This window comes from Mandrillus leucophaeus, unplaced genomic scaffold (assembly GCF_000951045.1).
Source record: "Mandrillus leucophaeus isolate KB7577 unplaced genomic scaffold, Mleu.le_1.0 Scaffold360, whole genome shotgun sequence".
Lineage (NCBI taxonomy): Eukaryota > Metazoa > Chordata > Mammalia > Primates > Cercopithecidae > Mandrillus > Mandrillus leucophaeus.
In genome coordinates, this window is record NW_012103810.1 from 1505041 (window position 1) to 1526945 (window position 21905).

Genomic DNA, 21905 nt, shown 5'->3' on the forward strand with positions numbered 1-21905 from the left:
CAATCTCAACTCACTGCAACCTCTGCCTCCCAGGTGCAAGCCATTCTCCTGCCTCAGCTTCCCAAGTAGCTGAGATTACAGGCGCCCACCATCATTCCTGGCCAGTTTTTTTGTTTTTAGTAGAGACGGGGTTTTATCATGTTGACCAGGCTGGTCTCGAACTCCTGACCTCAGGTGATCCACCCTCCTCAGCCTCCCAAAGTGCTGGAATTACAGGTGTGAACCACCGTGCCTGGCCTAGTCTTATGTCTTATTGCATGATAGGGCTTTAAGTAGCATCCACGCTATGCCCTGTTTTTACTTCAGCAGAGCCAGCCTACAGGATTAGTGATGTGCCTTGGTTCACATGTGGCCCTCTTTTCCCATTGTCTATAATCTGAGTCCATCTGATTTCTAAACATGTGGCTGCAGAACCCTCAAATCAGGTTCCTGGTGGGGCTGGGCAGTGTTAGAAACATTGGGTGTACAGATAGGGAGGAACTCAGTTTTCTTTGATGTTCTAAAGTAAAAGTGCATGCCAAGGCTTGGATGGGAAAGTGCCTTGCTAGGTTTGTCTGCAGGTGATTGGAGTTAAGATGCCAGCACCAAACAGAACTGCCAGTATGTTTCTGGCTAGGTCCTGTTTGGGCACAAGATATTCTGGGGTGAGGCAAGGAAGACTCTGCCTGTACAATCCCCACGAGCCTGAAAAAAGAAGGGCTTAGCAGGGCGTCTTCTAGGATCAGGGAAGGCCTGAAGACTAGAGCAGACCTATTTGGTGTGACATTGATGACAGAACTAGGGCTAGGAAGGCAGGTTTGTCCTCAGACCTCCCCAGCATCCTCAGAGGCTGATGAACAGAGGCTGGGCTCCAGCTCTCCAGACGCTGTCACAGTGATCTCATCTCAACTAGGAGGCTGGCACTCAGTCTTCTGGTTCCCCTTTCACTTGTAAGATACTGTGATTCTAATTGAGCCATCTTTAAACTGCTGAGCTATTTTGTAATTGCAAAGGCCGTTGTTGAGTAATCTATCACAATTAGAGCTAAAATTGCTGTGGAGTCATAGAATCTTAGAGACTTAAGAATAATCCATTTGAGCCTTTGCATTTTACAGATGAAAAAAATGAGGATCAAAGAGGCTAAGTGACTTATCCAAGATCACACAGTAGTTGGAGGCAGAGCCAGGACCAGGCCCTAACACCCAGATCAAGGCTTGTTCTGCTTCGTTCCCTGACTTTTTTTTTTTTTTTTTTTTTTTTTTTGAGATGGAGTCTCGCTCTGTCTCCCAGGCTGGAGTGCAGTGGCCGGATCTCAGCTCACTGCAAGCTCTGCCTCCCGGGTTTACGCCATTCTCCTGCCTCAGCCTCCCGAGTAGCTGGTACTACAGGCGCCTGCCACCTCGCCCGGCTAATTTTTTTGTATTTTTTAGTAGAGACGGGGTTTCACCATGTTAGCCAGGATGGTCTCGATCTCCTGACCTCGTGATCCGCCCGTCTCGGCCTCCCAAAGTGCTGGGATTACAGGCTTGAGCCACCGCGCCCGGCCTGTTCCCTGACTTTTCCCTGGGCTTCAGCTCTGACGCAGTTGAAAGGCCCTAAGTACCAGCAGCACCACTGTCAGCTCTTGTGTATCCTGGAAAATGACTCTCCACAGCAGTGGTTCCTTTCAGCAAATTCTCTATGTGAATCATTTTATGGGGGGAAAAAACCTGCTTAATAAAATCACTGCCATTGTTTGGAGCTGCAGTCAAATCTTTAGGCATTAGAGCCTCCCTCAAGAAATGCTCAGACCCTTTGGTATAATTTTCTCTCCTTTCTTGGTCTCTTTCTTTCTCATCCTGGTTCCTGCTCTTTCTGCTCCCCACCCCTTCTCAACCTTCCCCTCCCAAACAGTTTTGACTTGGTGACAAATGGCGGCATCTCCATCATCCTGCGGTTCGAGCGGGCACCTTTCATCACACAGGAGCACACCCTCTGGCTGCCGTGGGATCGCTTCTTTGTCATGGAAACCATCATCATGAGACACGAGGAGAATGAGATTCCCAGCTGTGACCTGAGCAATTTTGCCCGCCCCAACCCTGTCGTCTCTCCATCGCCACTGACATCCTTCGCCAGCTCCTGTGCAGAGAAAGGCCCCATTGTGCCAGAAATTCAGGTACCCAGCTTCCCTAACTGCATTCCACCACACTTTTATTTCATTCTGGGGATGGAAGAGGATCTCAGAGACAGTGGAAAGAGAGAAAACACCTCTGTAGGGCTTGGGTCAGGTCCTATCAGCCTGTTATGCAAAATCCAGCCACCAAACCCCACAACGGGCATGGTGTAAGGGCATGAGGGGCACCCCGCTTACAGACAGAAAACACTTGAGCACCTGGAACTGCCTAGCACACTCTGGCTTATACTAAATTCTCTCTGTCTTTCCACTCTCCTGGTTAGTTCACTTCTGCCTACTTTCCTTTTCCCCAGCATCCTATGTTCCTCTCTCATTATTTCTGTTAAAAATATTTAAAATAAATGGTCCTATCAAGAGGAAGGAGCCAAAGGATCCCGAACAGTGAGCATTATAATAAAGATTAAATGAGAAAAATATATATGAGGTGCTTAGCACAATGTCTGTCACCTAATAAGTACTCAATAAATTTTAGCTGTTATTATTAAGATTATTTAACACACACCGCCTTCATGCCAATTAAGGCCTTGGCTCAAATCTATATATACAACTGCTTTACTTAACTATCATTAAAAGAAGGTAATTGGGAAAGACGCATTTTAATCTGATGGAAATCAAGATAGATATTTTCGCCTAACAAAGCTCCGCTAGTTGAATTTCCTTCGCTGTCCCCAGCCCAGTTTCTAACGGCAGCAGCGAAGGCCTGAGGAAGAGGAGAGATGTCAGTGCAGAAGCCCAGGAGAAGTCCTGGCTGTCTCACCTGCCTGAGGAGAACTCAGGCGATGTGCCTATTAATAGATTGCGGGCGCTGGTGGAGCAGGGAGTTTATACATTTTTGTGTGTATGTTTCATGCCTGGCTGAGCAAACACCTTTCCGTGCGTACCCTGTTGAGTGGTTTCTGATGCCAGCCAACAAGAAGGACATACAATCATTCCGAAATTCTCATTGCACTCACAGGTTGAAACCTCTTTTTCAGAGATTCAGTGCCTGTCTCCCGTCTCAACTACCAGGCTGACCTTTCTTATGAAATGGTTGTCAGTGGAGACAGAGTTTGCTGGAGAGAAGTGATTTGTTACTCAACCCTGGCTCAGCTCCAGCTAAACATTTTTCCCAGGAGCAGGGACTCTGGAACAAATGGGGTTAAAGGTCACACCCTCTTTACAGTGCTCCCTGAGCTGGGTGCCTGCACATTCAGTTAGGGCAAAAACCTTGCTTATTATCAGATTCATGAAATACACATAAACAAACTCTTGGATTTTCCCAGTCCTCTCATAAGTTAGCCTTTGCAAGTGCTGGGAGATATGAATTTTAAAGGGTATGTTAAAGAAGGTAAATATTTTTCAGAGCATCAGGATGGCACTTCAGTCATGCCAGGGGCTCACCAGGGTATGAGTCCTGCTTTGCCTTAAACTTGTAAGCTATAGTTTAGGAAGATTGCCTTGGTTTAAACCCAATCCCTAAAATGTCCTGTGTTCAGGAGAATGAGGTGAGGGTAAGCGTTCACACTTGTCTATGAAATGGACAGGATGAAAAAGGCATTAAGAAAATGTGGCACATATATACCATGGAATACTATGCAGCCATAAAAAAGGATGAGTTTGTGTCCTTTGTAGGGACATGGATGCAGCTGGAAACCATCATTCTCAGCAAACTATCACAAGAACAGAAAACCAAACACCGCATGTTCTCACTCATAGGTGGGAACTGAACAATGAGATCACTTGGACTCGGGAAGGGGAACATCACACACCGGGGCCTATTATGGGGAGGGGGGAGGGGGGAGGGATTGCACTAGGAATTATACCTGATGTAAATGACGAGTTGATGGGTGCTGACGAGTTGATGGGTGCAGCACACCAACATGGCACAAGTATACATATGTAACAAACCTGCACGTTATGCACATGTACCCTAGAACTTAAAGTATAATAGAAAAAAAAGAAAGTGAAAAAAAAAAGAAAAAGAAAAAGGCCCACATCCACTGTAAACATAGGGTAGAATAGCCATTGTCCCTTGAATAGATATATTAGCCTCAATCGATTTAATGTTCCTATCTTGAAACAGCGCCCAGAGCATCAAGCTGATAAAGTTGTCTGCTTTTGCTGTCTGCCTGGGCATGCTGGTATTCATTTAAACTTTCCGACTTAGAACTGGGCTCATTGCACCCAGTAGCTAAGTGACCTGAGCATTCCCCAGGTCACAGCCTTCCCCACTCTGTTCATCTGGCACTGCAGCTGGGGCCCAGAGTGGCCAGAAGCTCTATGCAGTCCAACCTCTCTCTGTGGATGAGCTGGGGCTGTGAACCACAGGTCCTGCCAGGCTGTGGTCTCAACTCTGCATAATTATTTGTTTGGTCAATATCTCGTAGTTTCTGTTTAATTTCCTGAAAATGAAAGTGATTTGGAACAGATCTCATTTGAAGAAAGTTTTGAGAAAGAAACCATCCTTCCCGCTTAGGCAGCTGGCCGCAGCAGTCTCTTTTCATGACATCCCTGCTGCCAGCACCACCAGCAGCAGCAGCAGCACTGCATGCCACCTGACAACGTTCCTGTGCTAGGCACTCTACCTATGTGACCTTTCTCAGTCCTCACACAAAGCCAGGGAGGAGACCGAGATTCAAAGTTTCCGTGAGCTTTCTAGGATAACACAGCTCATGAACCAGTAGCAATGTGATCTAAGTATTTTATATGCATATCCTATGTGTTCCTCTCAAAACTGCAATGAAATGAGTGCTGTCATCCCTGTTGTACAGAGCAGGAGGCTGAGGCTTGGCGAGGTGAGGTGACTTTTGCAAGGTCACCACATGAAAACTGGCCCCAGAAACCAGGTCCTCTGACATGTTTTACCCCTCCCCAATCTTTCTTCCATCTCATTTATGTTTTTCCCTTCCTCCTCCACCTCCTGCTTCTCTTCACCCTCTGCTTCCCCTCTTCTTTCCACTGTCTCCTCTTTTCTTCCCCCTGCTCTCTCCTGCCTTTCCCTCTACCTCCTGAACACCCAGAGTCCATGGGGCCGCGCCATCTTCCCTCCACTGGGTGAGTCGACGACTGTCCCTTGCTGTAATCTGCCTCTGCTTTCTAGGCTTTGCAGGAGGAAATCTCTATCGCTGGCTGCAAGATGAGGCTGAGCTACCTGAGCAGCCGGACCCCTGGCTACAAATCTGTCCTGAGGATCAGCCTCACCCACCCGACCATCCCCTTCAACCTCATGAAGGTGCACCTCATGGTAGCGGTGGAGGGCCGCCTCTTCAGGAAGTGGTTTGCTGCAGCCCCAGACCTGTCCTATTATTTCATTTGGGACAAGACAGACGTCTACAACCAGAAGGTGTTTGGGCTCTCAGAAGCCTTTGGTAAGCCTCCCGGCTGCAGGACTCAGAGAATAGCACTTGCAGGAGCACTCTTTCTACCTCCTTGGTTCCTTTTTCCTTCCTTCCTCTTCTCAGATCAAAAGTACCTAAGGCTTAATTGACCTTTCAGACCTGTTCGTGACTGGCCAGGACCTAAAAGAATGTACTGAAAGACCTGAGTGTGGAAAACCCGACCATTACAATAAGGCTACAGAACCAAAGGGCCCTGGAAAGTGCCGTACTGGCTTGTGAGGGGCTAAAAGAGGGCATGTACCACAAAGGCAGGACCAGGTGGACATTGCCTGGCCACCCCACAGCCATCCTGTGGGAACTTACCCATTAAAATAGGAAAGCTAAAAAATTGTTTCTTTTTTTTTTTTTTTTTGAGGTGCAGTAACTAAGATTCTTCCTCCATCAGAAATGCTTTTTGGCCTCTTTACCCAGTCAGAGAAGTCACCTCTTTGTTGTTGTTATTGCTGTCTCTTTGTAAGATGAAACAGAAATTGGCTGTAACCTCACCTGGAGTCCCAGCCTCACTTGGCACTTGGGCTTCCAGGGGCTGGCTGTATGCATTTCTGCTTCCAGATTAGAGGAGGTCCCAGGAAGGGCTCAGAGCTGGACTCTTAGCAGGTCTAACCCTGCAGAGCTGATCCACCAAGCACTTAAGAGTAACCGTCCAGCAAATCCCTTCTCGTCTTGAACCCCATTCCAATTTCATTCCCTTAGGTCCAGAAAAGGCAGAGATTCAGCAAAGACAGAATGAGGAAGCCGAGAAGTAATGTTATTTAGAAAGGAAGGGAGGGAAGGAGGAAGAAGAAGAGGGGGAGGGAAGGAGGGAAGGAGGAAGAGAGGCAGGGAAGGAGGAAGGAAGGAGGGAGGAAGGAGGGAAGGAGGAGAAGCAAGGAAAGGAGGGAGGGAGAGAGGGAGGAAAAGAGGAGGAGGGAGGTGGGAAGGAAATGAAAGAATGTTGCTTGAGCACCTGCTGTGGGCAATGTGTGCCCCTGTACATTAGCATCTCAGTTAATCCTTATACTCTGTGAGTCAAAAATTGTCACCCCCAAATTCTGCATGAAGAAGTTGAGGCCCAGAGAAGTGAGATGACTTCTCAGTGACACACGGCTAGGAAGGAACAGAGTTGGATTTATTCCAGATCTTTCCTCTGGGTTCGCATCCCATCCTACCCAACAAGGGCACAATGGGAGCAAAGGTGCCATCTCTCACTGTTCATGATCCCTTCTGTAGATCAAGCCACTTCTGTCATCTTTTTTAAAATGAGGCCTTACAATCTCTTGAGATAAAATGAGCACTTCTAGTGCCCACCAGTCAGTGAAAAAGGGAAGTGACTGGATTGGAGTCACTTTCCTAAGATCACAAGTGACCAGTAAGAGGCATAGTGGCTGCTTAAGGAACTCAAGCCATGGGGGAAGGGGTCACAGGGGCGTCTTCCGGCCCAATGCCCTGTTGCCATAAATGGTCGGCAGTCTTTTGTGACATCTACAAGAAACTTTAAGGAGCTGCTCAATTATTAATTCCTGTCTTGAGCATGTAGTAGGATATTGTCCACTGGAAAATAGTGCCTGCCCAGAAAGACGCTTGGAAGAAATAACATTCCTGTCTCTGCTGGTTCCTTTCCACAGTCCAGTTACAGGGCTTTTTATACACCCAGGGTCAGGGAGGCTGTCATGTTTAGCCTTCATCCCAGTGACCTTCTAAGGGGTCCTGGATTTATGAAACAAAAGTAAATCCAGGGGATTTCTAAGCTTTGAAACCCAAAGCAACTTCCAGCTTTTTAAAAGTAATCCAACTAAGTTCCTTTTCTATATATCCATTATAAATGATTTTAAATATTTTTCCTAATTTAAAAAACACCATAGTCATTAATAAAAATTTGAAAAATGGACAAAAATAGAAAAAAGTCATATGTGATCCTGTAAACAAATACAACTAGTTTTCTTTTTTCATGTGTAATTTCTTTTTCTGGTTTTTTTTTTTTTGGTTTTTTTTGTTTTGTTTTGTTTTTGAGACAGAGTCTCGCTCTGTCGCCCAGGCTGGAGTGCAATGGTGCAGTCTCAGCTCACTGCAACTTCCACCTCCTGGGTTCAAGTGATTCTCCTGCCTCAGCCTCCCGAGTAGCTGGGACTACAGGCACATGCCACCACGCCCGGCTAATTTTTGTATTTTTAGTAGAGACAAAGTTTCACCGTGTTAGCCAGGATGGTCTCAATCTCCTGACCTCATGGTCCGCCCGCCTCAGCCTTCCAAAGTGCTGGGATTATAGGCATGAGCCACCGCGCCCAGCCCGGAATTTCTTTTAACACAGAAATACCATATATAAACAGTCTTTTCAACTGAGCATTGATCCATAAGCATTTCCCAGGTCACCACATAGTCTTCTTCACTGTGACTTCTGGTGGCTTCATAGTATTCCTACAGTGGATACACTTGGGTTTGCTCACCCTCTCACCCCTCTTGAACCTTTAGATTACACCTAATTTTCCAATATTATAACTAATGTTGTGGTGAAGACTTTTATGCACAAAGTATTTTCCATACTATATTAGTCCATTCTCATATTGTTATAAATACCTGAGACTGGGTAATTTATAAGAAAAGAGGTTTAATTGGCTCATGGTTCTGCAGGCTGTACAGGAAGCCTGGCAGCATCTGCTTCCGGGGAGGCCTCAGGGAGCTTTGACTCATGGCAATATGCAAAGCGGGAGCAGCCGTGTTACGTGGCAGGAGCAGGGCCTGGGTTGGTGGGAGGAGGTGCTACACACTTTTAAACATCCAGATCTCAGGAGAACTCACTCACCATCATGAGAACAGCACAAAGAGGATGGTGCCGAGCCATTCATGAGCATCCACCCCATGACCCAATCACCTCCCACCAGGCCCCACCTCCAACACTGGGGATTACAATTAAACATGAGATTTGGGTTGGGAACACAGAAACAAACCCTATCACATACTAAAGATTATTTCCTTGGAAGGGATTCACTTAGATCCTTTTAAAGTAATTGGTACATTTATTTTAACTTTTCCTCAAATGTAAAATTGCTCTTCCAAAAAAAAAAAAAGAAAAAATTGTTAAGGCTCAGCAATCTTGTGTTAGTATTTCACATAGTTCCGGTTGCCACTTAGAAATATGATCCTTTTTTCCTCTTCTACAAAAGATAAGCCAGGGGCCTTGCCTACAGGTCTAAAGGCCAAAGAGTGGCTTAGCTCACTTGTGCATTTTGCCTCTTCTGTCACTTATAGTTTCTGTGGGTTATGAATATGAATCCTGCCCAGATCTAATCCTGTGGGAAAAAAGAACAGCAGTGCTGCAGGGCTATGAAATTGATGCGTCCAAGCTTGGAGGATGGAGCCTAGACAAACATCATGCCCTCAACATTCAAAGTGGTAAGTGGATTAATAGAATTACTTGAACCAGGCTGGGGTGGAACCTTGTCTCATATCCCTTGTGCCCTGCCAAACAAAAAATTCGCACTTTGAATCCCATAGGCTTCTATGTGATCAGGGAACTCAATCAACAGATATTGCTTGGATACTTCCTTTGAGCTGTCACTGTGCTAGGCACTGGGGATGTAGAAATGAATGGCCTCAAGACTTTATGCCTGTGAGACACAAATACTCTCCAGGCAGTTTCAATGTTGTGCCACATCACAGGGCACTATGAAGGCTAGAAGAAGAGCACCTCACCCAGCGTTTTGGTTCATCAATGTGTCCCTTTGGCAAGAACTCCTGAACTGAGTCTCAGATGGTCTATAGGATTAGCCCTGTGTATCAAGTAGGGAGAACACTCTAGGCAGAGGGCATAATATGTGCCAAGGCGCTGAAGCCTAAAAGAAGAGTCACTGGAGAGAAGGTTCATTGTGATTTAAGCAGAGAATAACATGAAGGGAACAGCAAAAGACAGAGCTTGGGTATGAGCAGCTGGAGCCCAGGGTAAGAAGATTAGGACATTCAACTACATGCAAGGCAAATGTCAAGCCTCGGCAGGGACTAGAGCATGCGAGTGGCACCATCAGATCTGTATTATAGATAACTCACTCTGACCATGAGCTGGGATGGGACAGCTAAATATGGTAATGATGTCAGATATCACCTGCCTGATCTAAAAAGGCAGTGAATGCCCATCGAAGCCACAGCTTGTTTTGGGAGGAATTGACAAACGAATTCTAAAATTTATGATAGAATACAGACTTGTAAATAGCTAATGCAGCCTTTAAGAACAAAGAAGAGGGACTCACCAAATATCTATATTTATAGCTATCCTAGAAAAACCATATTATCTGAAACTGTGTGGTGCTGGCACAGGAACAGATAAATTGATTCCATGGAATAGAACGCATTCAGAAACTGACCTGGGAAGAGTAATTAAACTAGGCTTTGGCCCCAAATTTCAGAAAAGCCAAAATAACAGAATTGGAAATAAAGTTTCCTTCTCACTCACTTCACTTCCCACTCTGTAAGTCTGGAGGTAGATAATCCAGGGCTGCAGGGTCTGAGACCCAGGCTCCTCTCTCTATGCTCCACTCGGGCTTTCGTCTCCAAAGTCATGATCCAAGGGGACCACTTCAGGTCCAGCCTTTACATCCACTTTCCAGTCAGCAGGAAGGAGGTCAAGGATGAAGAGCAAGTCCCTTGCATTGTAAGGTCACTTCCCAGCAGCTGCTCATATCACTTCTACTTACATGCCATTGCAAGAACCTAGTTGTGGATATGGCTGCCCTGGAGCCAGGGATCATGGTCTGTTCCAGGCAGTCATGTGCCCAACTAAATAGCCAGGATTCTGTAACTGCAAAAGAAGGAAAGGGTGGATAGGATGGATGTCAGTCGGCAAGGAGAAGTTTTTGCCACATACCGTGTATATATAAGAACTTGGAACATGACAGAGATAGCATCACATATCAGTGGAGAATGGATAGGTGTTTTAGAACTTAGTATTGGGAAAATTGGCTCAATATGTAGAGACAAATTAAGTCCTCACTTCACACTGTATACAAAATAAATTCAGATGTTTTCTTAAACATCTCAATGTGAAAGATAACACTTTAAATTTGATGGAAGAAAATATTTAAAAGGCCAGGCACTGTGGCTCATGCCTATAATCCCAGTACTTTGGGAAGCCAAGGCGAGAGGATCGCTTGAGGCCAGGAGTTTGAGACTAACCTGGGCAACATAGTGAGACCCCATATCTACTAAAATAATTTTTTTTAAAAAATTAGCTGGGTGTGGTGGCACATGCTTGTGGTCCCAGCTACTCAGGAGGCTGAAGTGGGAGGATCACTGGAGCCCAGGAGTTCAAGGCTACAGTGAGCTGAGAACATACCACTACACTCTAGCCTGGGCAACAGAGTGAGACCCTGGCTCAATTTAAAAGAAAAAAAAAAGAAAGAAAAGAAAAAAGAGAAAGAGAGGAAGGGAAGGGGAGGGGAGGGGAGGGGACGGAGAAATTAGTAGAGTACTTGTAAAAATCTCAGGAAAGGATTGCCTAAAACCTAACAAAGCACAAACTTTAAGGTAGAAAAATGATTGATTAGAGTACATAAAAAGTAAAGATATCCATTGAACAAAGGACAGCTTTGACAAAGCTAACAGGTAACAGTTTGGGAGACAATCCTGATTATCTGTAAGAGCACAGCTCACTCGGGCTTCAGTATGGAAGAGGTGAGGCAGCAGGCAGAGGATCCAGTTTGGAGGCTGTGAAGTGTGCAGGAGGAAAAGGAGGAACCAGACTAAAAAGAAACAGGATAGATGTAGGAAGAAACTTTTGAGTCATTGAGGTTAATCCCCTCATTTTGTTGGTGGGGAAAGAGGCCCAGGGGCAGTTAAAGCAGTAAAGAGACCTATACAGGAGCTGGGATCAGCCCATTAATAACAAAGCCAGGTAAAAACCTGTCGCTTCTGGACTCTCCTTCGGTGAGAAGAGACTGTGAGTTTCACTCATTCATTTCCATAAACATTCATTGGCATCTACTCTGTCAAGCTCTGTGCTAAGCACTGGGGATACAGAAAGGAAAAAGACATAGTCTCCACACTTGAAATGGTATCGATTGAAAGAGAAAAACAGGTAAGTGCGATAAATAATTCATGCTATCATAGAGCTATGGACTGGGTACAGGAGATATGGACAACCTACCTGAGAGGCAGTATAGGTGAATGGCTAAGGGCCCAGACTCTGGAGCTCTTCCACTTACCGTCTGTGTGACCTTGGGTAAGGCCGGTTAAGCTACCTGGACAGTCCCCTGTTACAATAGGGATAATAATAGTACCTATCTTACAGAGCTTTGGAGTGAATTAAATCCGTATGACTTGTTTAGGACACTCTGGGTTCCATTAGGGGGTGAGGCAAAGCCTTGGGCTATGAGCCTGGAGATGGTCGATGGAGATCTTGCATGCCTTGCAAAATCAGGGTGACTCTGTGGTCAACCACGGGAAAAGATACCCATTCCTGCTCCATAGGCAATTCTGTTTTTGCTTGTCCCAGGCATCCTGCACAAAGGGAATGGGGAGAACCAGTTTGTGTCTCAGCAGCCGCCTGTCATCGGGAGCATCATGGGCAATGGACGCCGGAGAAGCATCTCCTGCCCCAGCTGCAATGGCCTTGCTGATGGCAACAAGCTCCTGGCCCCAGTGGCCCTCACCTGTGGCTCCGATGGGAGCCTCTATGTGGGTGATTTCAACTACATTAGAAGGATCTTCCCGTCTGGAAATGTCACCAACATCCTAGAGTTGAGGTATGTAAGGTGATGCTTTCTTCATAGTTCGTAACAACGTCCCTTTGCCATCCTTTGGGCCCCGCCACATTACCTACTGAGCCCACGGGTGGGACAGAGCCTCGCCTATCAGACTCTGGGACTTTTCACCTCCCAGCTCAAGCAGCTGCTGCTTCCCCAGTGCACTGCAGTGAAGACAAGCCACCTAGGACAGGGAGATGTCCCCGGCATCCAGAGTACATCTGTGACATAGACGGCTGCTAGGAGCCAAACGTTAGACTCCTTGGAAGCCACTGAATCTTCTTTCTGTTTCCTAGAACTAAACTGATTAGAATGAGTCACATGAACCTTTTTTATAAAAACAAGGGACTGGGTGCCATTGCTCATACCTGTAATCCTAGCACTTTGGAAGGCCAAAGCAGAAGGATCACTTGAGGCCAGGAGTCTGAGATCAGCTTGTGCAACCTGACAAGACCCCCATCTCTGCAAAAAATGATTTTAAAAATTAGCTGGGTGTGGTGGCGCCTGCCTGTAGTCCTAGCTACTCAGGTGGTTGAGGCAGGAGGATCCCTCGAGCCCAAGGGCAGTTCCCTTCAACGGACCAGTATCGAGATAACTGACCTCTCTGCTCCTCAGGTGCTGCAAAAGCAGCTGAGTCAGCCTCTTTCCCCATCCTGACCCTGAGTGATGGAGCACAGCCATGCTTATAGCTCAGGGAAGGACATGATATGTTGGATTTTTCTCTATGCCTCCCTAACCTAGATCATTTTAGAACCAGGGCACTGTCATAGGGTGGGCTCAGGAGTCATGGAAGAGCTGTGCTTTAGAGATAAGGGAGCCTCACACTCCCTTTCAAGAGGAATTGCACCAAGCTCCCTCCCAACTCTTTTAGGGAATGGAATCTGCCTGTCTTCTGGGCCAGGGTCCATGTGAGCAGGACAGGCCCTAGAGCTGGAAAGCCTTCCTCCACAGTGGGCAGGGGAAAAGAAAACTCACTTTTGCTGAGTTCCTACTATTTGCCAAGCATAACAATTCTGTAAGGCGTTTATTATTATCCCCCTTTGGTAAATGGAAAGATGGAGGCTTAGGGAATTTAAAGAACCTGCCTGAGGTCCAGCTTCTAAAATGGTGGACCCAAATCCAGAGATCATTACACACCTCTGCCTCACCAAAGCCTTGTCACCTGGCCCAATGAGGGCCGCTTCGACTTAATGCCTTGTTAAGTTCCTCCCTGGAGGTAAGGTCCTGCTGCAAGAATCTCACTCTGCAGCGCATGTGTGAAAGGAAGGCAGGGCCAACAGCCATAAGCCCTAAAGAGAAGGGTTAGTATCGGCCCCACACACAGGGCCAGACAAGCACACACGCGGTAGGCTCACAGGAAATCAGCTATCGGCTGAATGAGAAGAGGACCACCAGTGGAATATTCTCTGCCCTTCTTCTGTCTATTATGAGTCTGACTGGCACAGACATCTGTCAAGGAAGAAGGATCCTTTGAGCATATTTGTGTCAGTCAACTGCGTATATGGACCACAACAGAAAGCGCCGTGGACGAGGAAATCAGCTCGCCTCGGCAGAGAAGCTGTACAACTTTGGACAAATCACTGAACCTCCCTGGACCTCTGTTTTCACCTCTTTCCAATAAGAGACCCCATTTTCCCTGCCTCCCTCCTACAGTTGTTGGGGAGATCATGACAGTGGGTAAGGAAGGGAGATATAAGTAAAATTAGAAAAAAATAAATTTAGAAGTATATTATCATTTTGATATATTTTTTCTTCCAGTCTTTTTTTCCTAGGACTGTTTCTGTGTCATACCCTCCCTTCTAATTATAGTCTATCTCCAATTCTGTATTCTTTTATGAGGAGGCTCCTGGGAAGTGACCCAAGTTTGGGTAACTCTTTGTAGGGAAGTGTGCACGTGGAGACGCAGAGCAGTAAGCCTGTGTATCTCTGGGTATGTGTCCGTACAGAGGAGAGAATCCACCATTCCAATCCCTGTCTTAGCCCTTGTTAAAGCAGCAGAATGTGTCAACCTAGTCCTCTTCCCCCAAAGTCAGCAGTAGTGGTGCAGGCGAAACCATGCCTCTTCTGTGATATGTACTGCTTGTAAGTGAACTTACTGACAAGTAATATCCAATATAAAATACATCAGTGTCATAGCTGCTAAGTCTTTATTTATTATAGTATTGTATAGCACCATTGCTGTCAAGTTTTCAGGCTGCTAATAATGCTTCTAACCCTGCTGCTAACACCTCATTCTTTCTTCTATTCCCTGCTCTCCTGTCTTCTGTCAGAAATAAAGATTTCAGACATAGGTAAGCCAACCAGTGGAGAATTTCCTGCCTCACCCTTGCCTTGTTGCATGCTGTATGGTAAGCTGCATGTGTCAATTTCAGATGGCTGTATGGCAAAATAATCCTGTGTGACTGGAACTGATTGGGGCAATCAGTTGCAATGGGAGGAAGTCATTAATAATGGCAGCAATGCGTGGCAGGAGCCTGAACTCCTTGGATCGGTTGCAAAGTGAGGCAGTTACTTTGATAGTCTAAAAGTAATATGGGAAAGAATTTGAACCTTGGAATAGTAATTTGAATGCTACAGCCTGCTTATCCTTAGAATAAATGAGGATGTCATCCTAACTGCATTGAGCAACTTTGATGGTCATGATAGGAAGTCCTGAGAACATCTTGATCAGGTGAACAATCTGGAAGAAGACAGGTTTCACATTTACACTTCTGTGGGCATTCAGGGTGCCTCAGCTTAGGGATGCCAGGCAACCCCACCCAAAAGGCTTGCCATCAAGGAGAAAGCAGACTCCCGGAACCAACTGCAGAGATCAATCCCCAAATAGGAACTTTATCCCAGAGTAGGTTTGTCATGTAGACTCACAGCGACATGCAGTAAACAGAAATGGGTCTAGTCAAGCACACCAAGAGAAGTGTCTGCCTGTCAGCATCACCTGTCACTATGGCATTCACCTGACTCCTGGATAAGGCCCAGGTGTCCCCTGACCTCACACACATTGTGATGACTTGAAAAGTAACCATGGGCAGATGGAGGTGTGGCTTGCATGGCCACAGAAGTGGCTCTCAGTTATCTAACTGTGGCTCTGATCAAAGTGGCATGGGAGTGGTGCTAAGTTTGGATGAAAGAAAGTCTTAGGGATGGTGGAAAGAGTCAGACAGACCCAGAATCCAATAATGATTCTATCTCTTTTGATAGAAGTAGCTGTATTATTCGTGTAATAATTGTATGTGTTATTTTAAGATAATATTTATTATATAAGTAGTAAATATTATAATTATTTAATAATTAACATGTATAGAGCATTTACTTTGTAGCAGATAGAGGGTTATGTGCTTTACATGGATTGTAGCATTCTATCCCCAAACCACTCTGTGAAGTAGATATCCGTGATTACATCCAATAGACAGACGAGAAAACTGAAGTTCCCCAATTATGTGGCCTTGAAAAAATGCCTTCATCTCTCTAAGCTTTAGTTTGTAACATAAGGTTAATAAAATCTCCCTTGGAATGTTGTTGTAATGATCACAGAAGATGTTTGTAAACTATTCAGTACTTTCAGGCACAGGGAGGAGCTCCAGAAATAGTAGTAATGGTAATAATAATGATAACATCCTATAGAGTTAACAGTATTATAATTTATTATCATAACAATTCGTATCATATGATAATGATGATGTCTCCATCTTTCCCAAAAAGGAATTAAATCCTCTTACACCCAAAGACACATGTATTAAAGTAAATCAAATAGAAATTGGTAACAAAAGAAAAAAGGAGGAAACATATATGTGATTATTTATTAGATTAAGCTCTGAGCTTCCTGGCAGCCAGTGTAAATAAGAAAACATAATTATTCTCATACTTTATAGTATCAGAAATTGAAAACTTGCCCATTTCTCACCAGAGAAATTTTTTTTCCTGACACTGAAATCTGAGATTTTCAATGAGTTTTGTATGGATGATACTGAACTATGTAATGGTCCATGCCTTCAACTTCAGTTGTACAGAAAACACAGAAGTACATTTCACATGAAGGTCTTGAATTAAAGCCTAGCATTTAATGTTGAAACATCCAGTTAGTGGTGGCGGCTGCATGGGACGCAGCCATGACCCACGGGGACATAACTGGGAAGAGTCAGGAGGCCAGGTGCTGTCCAGCCCTGCTACACATTCACCGTGTGGCCTTGGGCTGGTTACCTGGTGTTTCTGGTTTCCAGTCTCATCTATAAACTGAAAGAGTTGTGGTTTGGAAACATTTTGCTTCTGATGTTCAGTGATCTTTTTATATATTCATGGTATGACTTTAAACCCTTCATCAATTCATTGTTTTCTTGGGCACTAAAAATTTTCTAAGATGAACCAAAGTAGAAAGGAAAAAATGAATCACTTTCTGCCTTGCAGTTTTCTAAAGACAACCAGAAGACAGAGAGCCTGGGTTCAGCTCTGATGTTAACTGCTACCTGGATATTGGCAAATCTCTTCCTCTCTCTGGGCTTCAGTGTCCCCATCAGTAAATGTTGGCGATGGATTTAAAAAATTATAGAGTTGTGTCTCTTCCTCCATTAACTGTCTCAGCCACTCCCAGTAATATGTCTGGCCCCGTGACTGGCAACTTTAGCCTGTGTGTGTGCTTCCCCGGAGCAGACTCATGTCTGCCTTTTGCTTTTCCAGCCTCAGTGCCAGCCTGCTGTGCCGGGCATGCTCAGTACAGAAACCTATAATCCACGGGGCATCTTCCTCTATGGACTCCTTCAGGAAACCAGCATCTTTGTCTCTTCCCAGAGCTCTTCCCTAGGGTCACAGAAGATGTTTAAAGCCTTTTCTTCAGAAGTACATTTGAACTCAAGTGTCCATCAAACCCAGCTACACATATTATATTAACTCAGAGCCCTTAACTGTCTCAGGAAATAGGTTGAGCAGGACAAAATAAAGTCTGACATACTTAGTGTTTCCATTATGCACCAAATCTTCTAGAAGTTTCTAAAGGGACCAGCTTTGCTTAAAAGCTACCATTTACTGGGTATTTTATTTTTTAGTGGAACAGGCGCTATCCTCAGAGGTTTATATTCTTCATGCAATTTTGTCCTCAAAATAATCCTTTGAAATAGGTGTGACTATCCCCATTTCTCAGCTTAAGAAAACTGAGGCTATGGAATTGATGTGACCAGAGTCACTTAGCCAAGTGGATGGTAGAACTGGTATTTGAACCCTTGACTGTGTGGCTCTAGCACTCAAGCTCTTCCCACAGGTTCTGAGAACCAGGGAATCAAGTTCTGCCAGAGCTGCCAACTGCTGTGTTTGAAGGACACTCCTTTGCATGAGGCAGACCTTCCTTAGAGACAAAGAGAATTCTCACTTGGAAGCAAGTGAGCCTGTGTGTCCCTACAGACTCCTAGACTTCCAGCTCCTACTGGGAAATTCCAAACACCATCCAGAATGAGAGCAGAGTGAAGCTTGGCTTCAGCTCATTAACTTCAGGAATGGTACCCTGAAGGCCTCTTGATTTTACATCACTTCCAGAGAGACTAAAGTTATGTTTGAGGAACTAGAAAAGAATGTGGGTCCTCAGAGACTTCTACAGCAAACTGAAAATGAAATTGTGATCTTACTCTCTGTCCAGCCCTACTCAGGATACTGGGCATCAGAATTGAATCAGACATGATCCGTTTCCAGGAAATGCTGCCTGTCCACACAACCAGGCCTGAGGCCTCTGCTGAAGGCTGTCTTCCATCTCATACTCTGAGACATTGATTATTCGTAGAGTATTCTAAGGCCTTGCTGCTCAAAATACAGACAAGCAACATTGGTGTGCTCTGGGAATTGTTAGAAATGCGGACTCACAAGTTCTGCACCCCAGAACTAGGAATTGAAATGTGCGTTTTAGCAAAGGCTCCAGGTGGCACATCAAAGTTTAAAAAGAACTGCTTGAAGGCCATGGTTCCCAAATCTGGCTGTGCCTCCAAGTCACCTGGAGAGATCTCAAAGGTAGAGATGCCCACGCCCTTCAATCATTATGGGTAAGACTATTTTTAGAGCTCTCCAGGCCATTCTGATGTGTAGCCATGTTTGAGAACCATCACTCTAAGATTGTTAGCAGTGAGCGTTTCCTATGTATACTCCAGCCAGGGAGGCTGATTTCCTTTCATAAATTCAGCAGAACTTTCCGGAATACTTATTCTGCATCAGCCCAGTGCAAAGCAGCAGAGACTGGTAATCAGTCCCTGCTCTTGAGGAGTTCAAGGTTTCATCCAAGAGACAGACGATTAAACAGAAAAGTTTAATTGGTGCTACAGATACTAAAAGTATAAACTTCGTAAGCTCTAGTAAAGACACAATGAAGGAAGAGGCCAGTTCTACCAGTGGGGAAGAAGTGGGGGTTCAGGAATGGCATTACAGATGAGCTGAACCTCAGAAGACGAGCAGGTACTCCCAGGTGAATATGGGCAGAGGAACCTTTTAGATTCTGAGCAGCAGGGTGGGGAAGTAGGAAGAACGCAGACTTTGAAGTCAAGCAGAACTCGGTTGGAATTTCATCCTGCCGCTTAGGATTCTGTGGTCCCAGACAAGTCACTTCACCTCTTCCAGTCTCAGTTTTCTGAAATATAAGGGAGGAAAGTACCTACCTTATATGGTAGTTGTGAAGAAAATGAGGTCAAGTGCTAGTGCAGTGTCTGGGACAGAATAGGCATCCCTAGGTGGTCACAGATGCGTTCCTGTCTGTGGTAGTCATCTCTGCAGTTCTGTTCTGCAGACAGGTGGCGCTTCAGCCTAGTGGAGTCAAGATGGGCATCACAGACACAGGTGCAGCTCCCAGTGCCGGGGGGCAGGAGGACTAAATGAGTTGAATGTTCAGAGAGCTCTGCAAACTAGAATGGGCTGTTGAGATGTATAATTTCATTTGATCCTAATGGCAAGCCTGTGAGCATAGCCGAGCAGGCACTTAGTCATTTGACAGCTAAGGGACCTACGATTTGGACTATTTAGGTGACTTGCCTAAATGAGAGCCCACACTTTCTAAGTTCAAAGCTAGCTGTTGTTTTCCCTATGCTTAACTTACCAGCAGACCTCAAATTTGTCCTTGGGCCAAAAGATGCAGCCACAGCTCTTATAGACTCTGGGATAATCCTGCCAGTGCCACCCTGTCCTGGAATTCACTGATCTGAGAAGCTCCACATGAGTGACACTTCTCTGGAGCAGTGCAGGGAGACATGAGATGGAAACTCAGGGGGCTAATCTACATTGACAGGGCCCCTCACCATACCCCTCAGGGACCCTTTTCTGCTGAGGTAAATAGCACCAGTTTATCATGAGTGATGTGCAAAGAAATGAAAAAAATCACCCCGCCTCAGAGCTGCCATCAGAAAAGCAAAAAGATCAAGGCTGCCCCAGCATTACACAGTAGGATCTAAGGTCACCACATTTTATTTAGCCAGAATTGATGTCATCTGGGAAGATTAAATCTGTGCTACATTATAGGGTAAGTCACAGGGGACATTTCAAAACAGACAGGATACCTGTCCTGTTTACTGCTACCCCCAGAAGAGAAGTAAAAGAAGAGCTAAATAATGCGAATGCAAACACTACCTAAGTAATCTAAAAATAGATATGCCATCTACTTAAAACAAGTGACTGCTATGGGCTAGAAGGCATGAAGCAGAACACTGGAAAAACAAAACTGAACAAAATCCAGTCTCTTCTCTTCAAGTATTGACGATCGGGTTTTGGAGGCCCACACATAAATGAACAGTCACAGCATTATGTCCTATCATCCAGAAATGATGCACAGGGAGAAGGCTGGGGAAGATTTGCAGAGGAGGGAGCATTTGAACTGACAGGTGAAGGGTGAGTAGGAAAAGGGAGGTGTGGGGCATACTGCAGAGCAGGAGCAGCAGCTGTGGGCAGACTTGAGGCGTGCTGCAGGGACAGGTCTGTGGCCAGGTGCAGGGTGTCTGGGAGGGGAGGGAGGATGGAAGGGTGGAGCAGCATAGCAGAAAGCTGGGATTTGTGCAGGGGTGGGGGAGGGGGGAAGCTCTTAACTTCTCTGTAAGATTAAGGAGTCCCAGAAGGGAAAGCATTGAAATGGCAGCTTGGTATTTGGGTTAGATCAAGAATGACTTGTAGAGGACCCAGGCTACAGGCGGAGAGACCTCCCCTTGGTTCGAGAAGGATGTGACAGGACAGTAGTATTAGGATTAGAGGGAAGGACAGTTGGAGAAAATCTTATCAGGTTAGTTGAATTCAGGGAGAGAAAACCAAGGAAGGAAAGCCTTGGGTTTGGATGCCTGGCCCTTTTCGAGGTAGCCAGTCCCCAAGGACACTGTCCAAGGCAAGACACATTTATAATGACAAACCTGCCAGGGCCAGATTAAGACCTTCCGTGACTTACGTACTGAAAAGATTATGGTGCCCCAGTCTTCATAGGGAATTCAAAAAACACCAACCTGTAAAATAAAATTTTGCTTTTCAAAAGGACCCAAAACTTACATACCTGATAAATGCAAAATAGCTTCTTTCTAGACTTTTCAAATTATCTTGCTTTCGTCTTGAAGGGGGTCTGCAGTGCTCCGGCCCTGCTGGTGCGCTCATCACTGCTCAGTCTATCCTGAGTCCCTTAGCACAGTTTATACCTCACTGTGCAGTGAAAATGGCCAGCACCAGGCCATCCAGTCCAAACAGAGAGAGCTTCCTTTGAATCAAAATACCTTCCGGAGACTTGGAAGGGGCTGCCAATATTGAGATGCAGTTTTAGGGCCCAGCGAATGTTCAGGCCATGCACAGGAACTTAAAATTAGCTTTTCAGAAGCACCAAGTTCAACTTCAATGTGCCCTAGACTTGAAAGAAATTGTATATCAGTACCAGGGGATAAAAAATTTCAGGCTTAATAAGAGATATCTACTACATAGTCGTCTCCAAGTGCAAGAAGAGACACAATCATTGGTAATTAAAATAATAATTATTGAGCATCTACTACACTATGCTACTTTGCATTTATTATTTTCTCTCTAATTTCCCCAATATACCAGCAAGGTAGCTGTTAACACCCCCATTTTGCACATAAAGACAATTCGAGGCCCAGGAGGCCTGGTAACTTGCCCAAGTTGCAGAACCAGGAAATTACAGAGCTAGACTTGGAACCCAGACTGATCTGACTCCAAATCCTGTGCCTTTTCCTCACCCTGTGGCTAGAGGCAGTGCTTTGTCTCCTCAAGGCCTCTCTGTAGTCAAACTTCTCTCTGCTCTGTTGGCACAGCCTGCTCTTTATAACTGTTTTCCAGAAACAGAACCATCATTAGCACTGCTCTTCTGTGTTGCTTTTTTTCCTTGGGTTTCACTGTGAATTACAAACTAATCCTGCAGTTCATTTATATCTGACTGCCAGAGGGAGACTCCTGGGCTCCTGATAAGTGTAACATGAGTATCCACTGAAGACAGTGTTGATGCTGACCAGGAGTCAGAGCCAGCCAGGGTTTCATCCCTCAGTCCCAAGATGGAGATGAGGGATTGCTGTAAAAATCCTGTGGAAAAGGGCTTGTGTTTTTGAACTCTTGAAGTGTTTTTTTTTAAGTCAAGAGCATCCATGTTTGTAGCTTGAATGAACGGGACACCTATAGTAGGCCTCAGTGGTCATCTTCTTAAGAAAACATGTATTTAGCACCTGATACAAA

At 45.3% G+C, this 21905-nt stretch overlaps 1 protein-coding gene across 1 annotated transcript in view; it reads left to right on the forward strand.

Annotated features, from left to right (window-relative positions):
* The window catches only part of TENM4 (teneurin transmembrane protein 4), a 792673-nt gene that overhangs the window by 717362 nt on the left and 53406 nt on the right, over positions 1-21905 (forward strand). The window contains exons 21-25 of the mRNA XM_011989697.1: positions 1873-2134; positions 5232-5499; positions 8755-8898; positions 11990-12239; positions 14510-14530. Coding sequence (XP_011845087.1) covers positions 1873-2134; positions 5232-5499; positions 8755-8898; positions 11990-12239; positions 14510-14530 — 945 coding nt within the window. The remainder of the gene's footprint in view (positions 1-1872; positions 2135-5231; positions 5500-8754; positions 8899-11989; positions 12240-14509; positions 14531-21905) is intronic.